The 12,015-nt window shown below is 28.7% G+C and overlaps 1 protein-coding gene across 1 annotated transcript in view; it reads right to left on the bottom strand.

The window, feature by feature from the left end:
* Window positions 1-9,965, bottom strand: part of LOC119604565 (tyrosine-protein kinase Abl) — a 104,784-nt gene extending 94,819 nt beyond the window's left edge. Inside the window, 1 exon segment of the mRNA XM_037957259.1 lies at window positions 8,342-9,965. Within this exon segment, the coding sequence (XP_037813187.1) occupies window positions 8,342-8,654 (313 nt within the window). The 5' untranslated portion in view covers window positions 8,655-9,965.
* Window positions 9,966-12,015: the final 2,050 nt, after the last annotated feature.

The raw sequence follows: 12,015 nt of genomic DNA, 5'->3' as shown, positions 1-12,015 counted from the left end.
TCTATAGTCTAGTCTATAGTCTAGTCTATAGTCTAGTCTATAGTCTAGTCTATAGTCTAGTCTATAGTCTAGTCTATAGTCTAGTCTATAGTCTAGTCTATAGTCTAGTCTATAGTCTAGTCTATAGTCTAGTCTATAGTCTAGTCTATAGTCTAGTCTATAGTCTAGTCTATAGTCTAGTCTATAGTCTAGTCTATAGTCTAGTCTATAGTCTAGTCTATAGTCTAGTCTATAGTCTAGTCTATAGTCTAGTCTATAGTCTAGTCTATAGTCTAGTCTATAGTCTAGTCTATAGTCTAGTCTATAGTCTAGTCTAGTCTAGTCTATAGTCTAGTCTATAGTCTAGTCTAGTCTAGTCTATAGTCTAGTCTATAGTCAAGTCTACAGTATAGTCTATAGTATATTCTATAGTCTACAAATTATTTATAATAGTTTTTTGTATAGAAAATTTCATGGATAATAGTTTTTTCTATAGACACATTTGTCTATAACAGTTTTTTCTATAGAAACATTTGTGTATTAAAGTTTTTTCTATAGAAAAATTGTGTATAACAGCTTTTTACAGAGAAATTTATGTATAACAGTTAAAAAATGTTTAACAATATCAAACTTTCAGGCTTTAATAATGAAAAAAGTACCATTTATAAATTCATATCTTATTTAAGAAAAATGTAATTCCCCTTCCCCTGAACCTTTGCCAAGTGTCAAAGTGAAATTTTTTACTTAAAAAGTTTTTTTTAATTTCACACATTTTAAAGCAGTTTTTATTTAAATTTTTTGTTTGTTTCTTTGTGTTTTCCGTGACTTTGAGTTTGAGTTGCATTAAAGACATTCAAACAAACTCTCGTACATTCACCCACACACTAGTGTTATTAAATACAACCAACAACCACCCACCCATTTAACCAGCATTCATTGTACAACAATAATTTTTTTTAACAAAAGTAATGCTCACACATTTTAATCATATTCTTTTCACAGCAACATTTCTTTATATTTTTGTTGTAAATCGTACTGTTTGTTGTGTTGTTTGTGTTGCTTTTGCTTATTAAATGTATGCGTATGCGTGCGCACTTATACAAATATACAATAGAGTGGAAAAAACATGTTGTGTTGTTGTCTTTTCTTATAAGAAATTGCATTAACAACAACAAGTAGCTGGGAAATAAAAGAATTTATTCGTTTAATGAACAACCACTGTTGCCAATTTAGCTATTTTCTCGTCAAATCTAGCGATTTTTAATCCCATTTTGCGGGGAAAAATATGATTTAGCTATTAGCGGGAAATCTAGCGATTTTCTTTAGATTTTAAGGCATTTTTATTCATTTATATTTTGATAATATCGCTTAAAAGTTGCTACGAATGACGATATTTACATATATGTATGTATGTATATAAAAATATATTGAATGCATATTTTTATATACATACTTAAATTATTTGAGTTTTAGCTGTGTGTATTATACTTATTTTGAATGTTCTGAAGAACATAATTAGGAGCAAATATTTGTGCGTACAGGTAAAGTTATACGAAAAACTTTAAAAGGGGTATATTTTGTTGTACTCAATTAAAAAACGAATATTTAATTATTCTAGTCTTTTAGTAAATGAGTGATATGATAATAAAATTTACCATAATTCTAAAAATTAGTGAACATTGGAAATAAGTGACGAAAAGATCGATCCATAAAGTCCTAAAAATTTACAACATTTCTAAGGCGTATAGGACCGCATATCGATATTGCAGATAAATTTCCCACAAAAGGAGTGTATAATAATAATCTTGGGTGCCCCGGTAGGCTAGTTGGTAGTGTGCTAGCCTGTCAGTCTGGGGGTTGTGGGTTCGATTCCCAGAGAGATCCTGGTCTGCTACACTATAACGGTCGTATGGTTATCGTCACCCTGCTCGGTAAATTAGGTTAGAATATAATTTGTAATTGTATTGTAATGGAAAAATAAAAAATTCCCCTTATACCGAAAATAAAGGATCGATCCATAAAGGCCAGCATTTCGAAATTCAATTTATCTTTACAACATTTCTAAAGCAATCTGTATAGGGTCGCATATCGAAATTAACCTCAACTTGACATTTTTCCTAACCCAAAGTGAAAATATTTGACATAAAAAAGATTCTCTTATGTGTTTGTTATAAGATGTGTTTGTATCACTATCCCATTCCTACGAATGTATATAGATTTTAGCGATAAATCGCTGACTTTTTAGAATAATATAAAAAATCTGAAAAATTTTGCTAGTTTTTTTAGCTATTTCTTTTCAGTATCATATAATAAATATTATTTTGACGATTTATCGCTAAATTTTTCAAAATGTCTTGAATTTAGCTATTTTCTAGCTATTTTTCAGTCGACTTTAGCGATATTTTTGGGAAAAAAGTTGGCAACAGTGTGAACAACCCCTTTCTTTACTCTCTCTTAATCTTTAAAATTTCCATTTTTATAATTTTATACCTTAACACCTCTGCCTTTTAATAACTGCCGATTTGGTTGTAATATTGTTAATATTTATTATATTGTTATAATTTTATATCAGTTCCTTTTTATTACACATATCCTTTCTCCCTTTACAACTTTATTTTTTTACTTCATGAAAAGAGTATTTTTTCCCTGACTCTTTGTATAGTGCTCTCTTTTTGTATGTAAACTTCATTGTTTGCTTATGTATTTTTTTGTTATGATATTGATTCAACTTTTTGTTATTGTTTTGCCAGATAATATAAAGTGCAAAATAAACAATTTTGATCCTTATGTCAATTTAATTTTCATTTAATAAATTGCTATAAATGCACATAAAAACCTGAAATATTGTTTGTAAATAATATTTGAGGGAGGGGGGGTGTGTAAGACTCCTCTCAAATATAAAACAAACAAAAACTTTTTTATCTAAAATTAATAACATTAAAGTTGTAAATGTTAATTTTTGGGCTCAATTTAAACTTGTTGAACTTGTGTTATAATTCTTGTCAATTTTTAAGAAAGTTTTATAAAAACTTTTAATTAAAAACAAATTGATTTTTGTTTGAATAAATTTATTTATAATTTGTTTATTTAAACAATATGCTATCTCTAGTTTAAACTTGAAACAAAACAGATGTTTATGGAAAATTAACTCTCACAAAGTATTCAAGTTCAATTTTTATGTTAATTTTTTTATTATTTATAGATAACTTCTTAATATTTCTATTATTTGTTTAAACATCTGTTTTATATAAAATATACATATAAAAGTTATTTTTGTAACTTTTTGCAAAAATAAACCGTTAGTTGCAAAAAATAAAACAAAACTTGATATTTTGAATGTGATTTAAAACTGTTATACACAAAATATAAAAAACTTTAAACACAAAATTTTCTACAGAAAAACTGTTAGACTTATTTGCTTAAGTAAAACCGTTACACAGAAATAAACTGTTATATAGAAAAATGTCAATAGAAAAGATCTGCTGTACATTGTCCTGTATAAGAAAAGTCTTTAGACAGAAATGTTCTATGGAAGAAAGTCTTTTATACACAAAATTTTTCTTTAGAAAAACTGTTATACACAAATTTGACTATAAAATAACTATTATACATTAATTTATCTAAAAAAACGTTCCTTTAGCAAAACTGTTATACACAGATTTTACATAGAACAAACTGTTATACACCAATTCGTCTAAAGAAAAATCTAAAATCTAGACTATAGTCTAGTCTATAGTCTAGTCTATAGTCTAGTCTATAATCTAGTCCATAGTCTAGTCTATAGTCTAGTCTATAGTCTAGTCTAGTCTATAGTCTAGTCTATAGTCTAGTCTATAGTCTAGTCTATAGTCTAGTCTATAGTCTATAATCTGAACTATAGTCTAGTCTATAGTATAGTCTAGTCTATATATCTAGAAAAGATCTGCTGTACATTGTCCTGTATAACAAAAGTCTTTAGACAGAAATGTTCTATGGAAATTCTTTTATACACAAATTTTTCTTTAGAAAAACTGTTATACACAAATTTGACTATAAAAAAACTATTATAAATTAATTTATCTACAAAAACTGTTACATACAAACTTTCCTTTAGCAAAACTGTTATACACAGATTTTTACATAGAAAAAACTGTTAAACACCAATTCGTCTAAAGAAAAATCTGAAATCTAGACTATAGTCTAGTCTATAGTGTAGTCTATAGTCTAGTCTATAATCTGAACTATAGTCTAGTCTTTAGTATAGTCTAGTCTATATATCTAGAAAAGATCTGATGTACATTGTCCTGTATAACAAAAGTCTTTAGACAGAAATGTTCTATGGAAAGTATACACAAATTTTTCTTTAGAAAAACTGTTATACACAAATTTGACTATAAAAAAACTATTATAAATTAATTTATCTACAAAAACTGTTACATACAAACTTTCCTTTAGCAAAACTGTTATACACAGATTTTTACATAGAACAAACTGTTAAACACCAATTCGTCTAAAGAAAAATCTGAAATCTAGACTATAGTCTAGTCTATAGTGTAGTCTATAGTCTAGTCTATAGTCTAGTTATAGTGTAGTCTATAGTCTAGTCTATAGTTTAGTCTGTAGTGTAGTCTATAGTCTAGTCTATAGTCTAGTCTATAGTCTAGTCTATAGTCTAGTCTATAGTCTAGTCTATAGTCTAGTCTATAGTCTAGTCTATAGTCTAGTCTATAGTCTAGTCTATAGTCTAGTCTATAGTCTAGTCTATAGTCTAGTCTATAGTCTAGTCTATAGTCTAGTCTATAGTCTAGTCAATAGTCTAGTCTATAGTCTAGTCTATAGTCTAGTCTATAGTCTAGTCTATAGTCTAGTCTATAGTCTAGTCTATAGTCTAGTCTATAGTCTAGTCTATAGTCTAATCTATAGTCTAGTCTATAGTCTAGTCTATAGTCTAGTCTATAGTCTAGTCTATAGTCTAGTCTATAGTCTAGTCTATAGTCTAGTCTATAGTCTAGTCTATAGTCTAGTCTATAGTCTAGTCTATAGTCTAGTCTATAGTCTAGTCTATAGTCTAGTCTATAGTCTAGTCTATAGGCTAGTCTATAGTCTAGTCTATAGTCTAGTCTATAGTCTAGTCTATAGTCTAGTCTATAGTCTAGTCTATAGTCTAGTATAGTCTAGTCTATAGTCTAGTCTATAGTCTAGTCTATAGTCTAGTCTATAGTCTAGTCTATAGTCTAGTCTATAGTCTAGTCTATAGTCTAGTCTATAGTCTAGTCTATAGTCTAGTCTATAGTCTAGTCTATAGTCTAGTCTATAGTCTAGTCTAGTCTAGTTAGTCTAGTCTATAGTCTAGTCTATAGTCTAGTCTATAGTCTAGTCTATAGTCTAGTCTATAGTCTAGTCTATAGTCTAGTCTATAGTCTAGTCTATAGTCTAGTCTATAGTCTAGTCTATAGTCTAGTCTATAGTCTAGTCTATAGTCTAGTCTATAGTCTAGTCTATAGGTCTAGTCTAGTAGTCTAGTCTAGTCTATAGTCTAGTCTATAGTCTAGTCTATAGTCTAGTCTATAGTCTAGTCTATAGTCTAGTCTATAGTCTAGTCTATAGTCTAGTCTATAGTCTAGTCTATAGTCTAGTCTATAGTCTAGTCTATAGTCTAGTCTATAGTCTAGTCTATAGTCTAGTCTATAGTCTAGTCTATAGTCTAGTCTATAGTCTAGTCTATAGTCTAGTCTATAGTCTAGTCTATAGTCTAGTCTATAGTCTAGTCTATAGTCTAGTCTATAGTCTAGTCTATAGTCTAGTCTATAGTCTAGTCTATAGTCTAGTCTAGTCTAGTCTATAGTCTAGTCTATAGTCTAGTCTATGGTCTAGTCTATAGTCTAGTCCATAGTCTAGTCTATAGTCTAGTCTATAGTCTATTCTATAGTCTAGTCTATAGTCTAGTCCATAGTCTAGTCTATAGTCTAGTCTATAGTCTAGTCCATAGTCTAGTCTATAGTCTAGTCTATAGTCTATTCTATAGTCTATTCTATAGTCTATTCTATAGTCTAGTCTATAGTCTAGTCTGTAGTCTAGTCTATAGTCTAGTCTAGTCTATAGTCTAGTCCATAGTCTAGCCTATAGTCTAGTCTACAGTCTAGTCTATAGTCTAGTCTATAGTCTAATCTATAGTCTAGTCAAGTCTATAGTGTAGTCTATAGTCTAGTCTATATTCTAGTCTATAGTCTAGTCTATAGTCTAGTCTATAGTCTAGTCTATAGTCTAGTCTATAGTCTAGTATATAGTCTAGTCTATAGTATAGTCAATAGTCTAGACTATAGTCTAGTCTACAGTCTAGTCTATATTCTAGTCTATAGTCTATAGTCTAGTCTATACTCTAGTCAATAGTCTAGTCTATAGTCTAGTCTATAGTCTAGCCTATAGTTTAGTCTATAGTCTAGTCTATAGTCTAGAATATAGTCAAGTCTATATTCTAGTCTAGTCTAGGCTAGTCTATATTCTAGTCTAGTCTGGTCTAGTCTAGTCTAGTCTAGTCTAGTCTAGTCTAGTCTAGTCTAGTCTAGTCAAGTCTAGTACATAGTCAAGTCTATAGTCTAGTCTATAGTCTAATCTATAGTCTAGTCTATAGTCTAGTCTATAGTCTAGTCTATAGTCTAGTCTATAGTCTAGTCTATAGTCTAGTCTATAGTCTAGTCTATAGTCTAGTCTATGGTCTAGTCTATAGTCTAGTCCATAGTCTAGTCTATAGTCTAGTCTATAGTCTATTCTATAGTCTAGTCTATAGTCTAGTCCATAGTCTAGTCTATAGTCTAGTCTATAGTCTAGTCCATAGTCTAGTCTATAGTCTAGTCTATAGTCTATTCTATAGTCTATTCTATAGTCTATTCTATAGTCTAGTCTATAGTCTAGTCTGTAGTCTAGTCTATAGTCTAGTCTAGTCTATAGTCTAGTCCATAGTCTAGCCTATAGTCTAGTCTACAGTCTAGTCTATAGTCTAGTCTATAGTCTAATCTATAGTCTAGTCTAGTCTATAGTCTAGTCTATAGTCTAGTCTATAGTCTAGTCTATAGTCTAGTCTATAGTCTAGTCTATAGTCTAGTCTATATTCTAGTCTATAGTCTAGTCTATAGTCTAGTCTATAGTCTAGTCTATAGTCTAGTCTATAGTCTAGTCTATAGTCTAGTCTATAGTCTAGTCTATAGTATAGTCAATAGTCTAGACTATAGTCTAGTCTATAGTCTAGTCTATATTCTAGTCTATAGTCTATAGTCTAGTCTATAGTCTAGTCAATAGTCTAGTCTATAGTCTAGTCTATAGTCTAGCCTATAGTTTAGTCTATAGTCTAGTCTATAGTCTAGAATATAGTCAAGTCTATATTCTAGTCTAGTCTAGGCTAGTCTATATTCTAGTCTAGTCTGGTCTAGTACATAGTCAAGTCTATAGTCTAGTCTATAGTCTAGTCTATAGTCTAATCTATAGTCTAGTCTATAGTCTAGTCTATAGTCTAGTCTATAGTCTAGTCTATAGTCTAGTCTATAGTCTAGTCTATAGTCTAGTCTATAGTCTAGTCTATAGTCTAGTCTATAGTCTAGTCTATAGTCTAGTCTATAGTCTAGTCTGTAGTCTAGTCTATAGTCTAGTCTATAGTCTAGTCTATAGTCTAGTCTATAGTCTAGTCTATAGTCTAGTCTATAGTCTAGTCTATAGTCTAGTCTATAGTCTAGTCTATAGTCTAGTCTATAGTCTAGTCTATAGTCTAGTCTATAGTCTAGTCTATAGTCTAGTCTATAGTCTAGTCTATAGTCTAGTCTATAGTCTAGTCTATAGTCTAGTCTATAGTCTAGTCTATAGTCTAGTCTATAGTCTAGTCTAGTCTATAGTCTAGTCTATAGTCTAGTCTATAGTCTAGTCTATAGTCTAGTCTATAGTCTAGTCTATAGTCTAGTCTATAGTCTAGTCTATAGTCTAGTCTATAATCTAGTCTAGTAGTCTAAAGTCTAGTCTAAGTCTAGTCTATTGTCTAGAGTCTAGTCTATAGACTTTACTAGGACTATAGTTAGTATTTCTAAATCTAAAAAAGTATTCTTTTTGGTCGAAGTTAGTACTATATAGTATTAGATCCAATCATAAGATTAGACTTTGGGGAAATAATTTGAATTTATTTTGCTGAATATTTTTAATTTAATAAAAATTTTAACCTTTAATAAAAAATTTACTTTTTTACAGAATTTGTAATAAGTATATAGATAAAAGTAAAAAAAAAAATGTAAATTAATTTCCAATTGGATTAGTTACTACCTATATCGATAGATAATTTCACAAGAATTCGCAAATTTCAAATAAGAATCACTATTAATAAGCAATAAAAGATTCAACTTACCATTATGTTCAGTAAAAATATTCAAACCAATTGGATTGCAGCGATTATCCTTGGGATTATGACACGATGCTGATGAGACACCACCCGAACGATGTAAACCACTAGAGCCGCCAACACCACCACCACTAACAGCAGCTGGTGGTAAGGAGGATTTTATGCGGGAGCCACGTAACGTAGAACCAGCACCTAAAGCATTAACCGGTAGACCATGAGAACCCACCGGGCTGCTACTGGAAACACCAATACAACTGGCAGTGCCACCATGGCTGCCGCTAGAATGTGAACCACGTTCTTTGCCTTGTTGAGCACCCATTGTGGTTGTGTTTTGTTTATCAAAGTGTAGGGGTCAAAAGGCCGTCTAAGAGAGTTTAAATTTAAGGAAAATATGTATTTTTCTTTTTTTCACTTTCCTTTAATAAATAGTAGAGTTGTTAAAGAGAGAAAAGTAGCTATTGTTGTTTTTTTGTAAGGATTACACGAAGGATCAACTAAAAACACACACACATTTACAACATTGACAACTGTAGGGCGAAATAACGGTTTTAATAAGCAGCAGAAAGCAATGTTGTCAAATAGCAGAAAGAAACAAGGAAATTAACCGAAAAAAGGTGGTGGGTGGGTGTTAAAGCTGGATTTCTTCGCTTTTTATATAAATTTGTTTTCTTTTTACTATAATTTATTTTTGGCAAAACATATTTTCTTTTTTTTACACAAACAAATGTTTAACACTTTATTTTTTTTTAATTATTTATCTTTTCTTTAAAAAAAGACTTCGTTTTAAATTTTTCTCAATTTGCTTATGTTGTTATAATTCGCACTTGTAGTAGACACCGTATCCAAAGAATGTAACTACAAAAAGGAAGTTGCAATCATTAAAATATAAGAAAAAAAGCTACAAATTGATTTTTTCTTTTTTCAACAACTTTTTTTTCTTATTATTGTTGTTTTATATTGGACATAGAAAACATTAAAATTGTTTAAATTTGTTTTTAATTTTATTTAAATGTGTTAAAATTTGTTTAGTTAACTTGTTTCTGTAATAATTTCCCCAACACTTTTTATTAACACGCCCTAAACACTAGAGTCGTTTGTCGTTGCTGGTGGCTGTGACTGGCTACGGAGGGAGCACTCACTTGCACTTCAATGTCTGCACTTTTTTAAATTAAATTTCCAAGTTAAACTCTCGTTTAATTTCCAACTTATATTATTTGTTTATTAATTTCTTTATATTCGTTAAAAACATTTTTTCTTTTTAATTTCAATATCAGATACATGATTTTTGCTTGTTATCTTCTCCTTACAATTCTTGTGATTTCCTTTTTTTTTTCTTCCTCGTATAAAATTTTTATTTTATAATTTCTCACCAATTGTCTGGCGACAATTTTTTTTCACACATTTAACAATTACTTTTCACTTTTACTTCACATTTTTCTTTTTTATTCTATTTATTTTATAAATTTAAACTTTCAACACTTTTTCTATGGGTTTTATGAATTTATTAATTTTTCTCTGTAAAATATTTATTTAATTTTTTCTTTATTTCTATTGAATTTCATGCGCACCGCAAAAATTTATTAATTACACGTCGTGCGCCTTAATAGACATTCCGACTGCATTTGTTCGTTTTTCCAATTTTTCTTGTATTTCTAGACGTAGTTGTACAATTTCGTAGTAAAATATTTCATTGTTTTCCATTTTGCTTTTATTACGTGTTTCGTTTTTGTATATTTCTTTTTCGTTTGCTAATTATCATGTTTTTTCTTTTGTTGTATTGTTCAAAAAGTAACAGGGTTGTGTTTAAAGGTAGTAGTTGTATTTCCCCATTGAACATCTAATTGGAAATTTTTGTATTAGAAATGTGTAGTCATTGAAAGGTGTGCAAAATTATTGGAATTGGGGGGCCAGCAAATTAGAAACCATAATAAACAAGATATTAAAGGTGAAAGTACACAACATGCGTTGTACGCGGCAACGCGTTATAGGCTTCTGTCAAAAAAAGTAGAAATAGTGTATTTTCATTTAACAAGTTACACATTGTAGTTTTTAACGCGTCTGCCGCGAAAAGTTCAGCAACTTTGAATTTTTGACGCGTCGTAGAATAAGAATAATCTAAAATGAAATAAATTTCTCCAACAATGGAAGAAAAATATTAAAAAAATATAAAAAAACTTAAAATTTTGATATTTAAAACAGTAATAGTCTTAAAAAACATTAAAAGAAAGATCAAAATGGCACGTAGTGTGTAACTTGCCGCTTATAAAGCGCGAAAATTTTGAAAAGCGTAAAGCGTGTTGTGTACTTCCACCTTAATAGAATCAATTTTAATAGTGGACATTTCAAAACCAGAAATTAAATTTTGTTTGAGTAAAAACCACATGTGTTGAATAAATTTTGAGCTCAGATTCGGAATAAATAATCAATATTATAATATGCATGTAGAGTATTGTTCGAAACCTAAGCAACTTAGGGACTCAAATCATATTAGAAAAGCTGTTAGGCGTTATAAAAACTATAGTAGTTGGTGAATGGCTTAAAATCCGAATGGTAATCATTACCAACTACACTAGTGACTAATCCATTCCATAAGGGAATTTTATGGAACAAAGATTTTTCATACGAAGAACAAAAAGTTGCTTAAAGTTCGAACAAGCATTTATGTAGTTAATTAGGTTTTTATTTTTTTTTCTTACTCTGATCGAAATGGAATTAAACTTTTATTGTTGTTATTGTAATATACAGACATAATATTATACACATCAATTAGGTTATTTTGAATAAATCAATTAAAATTGAAAATATAGCTAGTAGTATGTATTGCCAAAAGAAGTTGCTTAGGTTTCGAATAATACTGAAATTTTAAAATTTAACAAAATAATTTCAGGATTTTTATATATCAATTTTTAAAATGATGAAACTTAACAAAATTTTTAATATTAATAAAATCTACAAAATATGTACAAACAAAATACAGAATTTAAAAAAATTCCAAATTTAAAAAAATTTTCAAATTTAAAAAAATTTATAGATTTAACAAAATAAATTTAGATATTTTCAAATTTAATACAATTTACAAATTTAGCAAAATTAATTTCTGTATTTTTAAGTTTAACAAATTTAAGTCAATATATTTTTCAAATTTAACCAATTTTTTTAAAAGATTTCAAAATTAAACCAAATCTTTAAAAAATTTTCAAATTTGAGATAATTTTAAATTAAACAAAATTTTCATATTTTATTCCAAATTTCAAATTTTTTTAAAAAATTTTGTTAAAATACACAAATTTAATAATTTTCAAGATATACTTAATTTTCAAATTTAGTAAAAATTTTTAATTAAAATTTCACATTTCGTTAAAAGGTAAATGTAACGAAACTCAATCAAAATTTTATAATTTTTAAAGTTTTAATTTTTTTATTATTTCTGAAAAAGATTTCGGATTTGGAAAACAATTTGAAAATTTAATAAAACTCAAAAATTTGTAAATAAATTTAAATTAAATATTAAGTGGGAATTTTGTTAAAATATAAAATTATTATTTGAATTTCTTAATATTTTTATTAATTATTAAATTTTATTATACCATACACCACTTTAGTGTGGTAGGGGTTTGTGCTGATGTTTGTAACGCACAATAATATTGGTCCTATACCCACCTTATACCAATCGGCTTAGA

This window comes from Lucilia sericata, unplaced genomic scaffold, assembly GCF_015586225.1.
Source record: "Lucilia sericata isolate MDLA Ls3-8-SP2 unplaced genomic scaffold, ASM1558622v1 Contig000404F_arrow, whole genome shotgun sequence".
NCBI classification, from domain to species: Eukaryota; Metazoa; Arthropoda; class Insecta; order Diptera; family Calliphoridae; genus Lucilia; species Lucilia sericata.
This window is presented reverse-complemented; position numbering and strand designations above follow the sequence as displayed.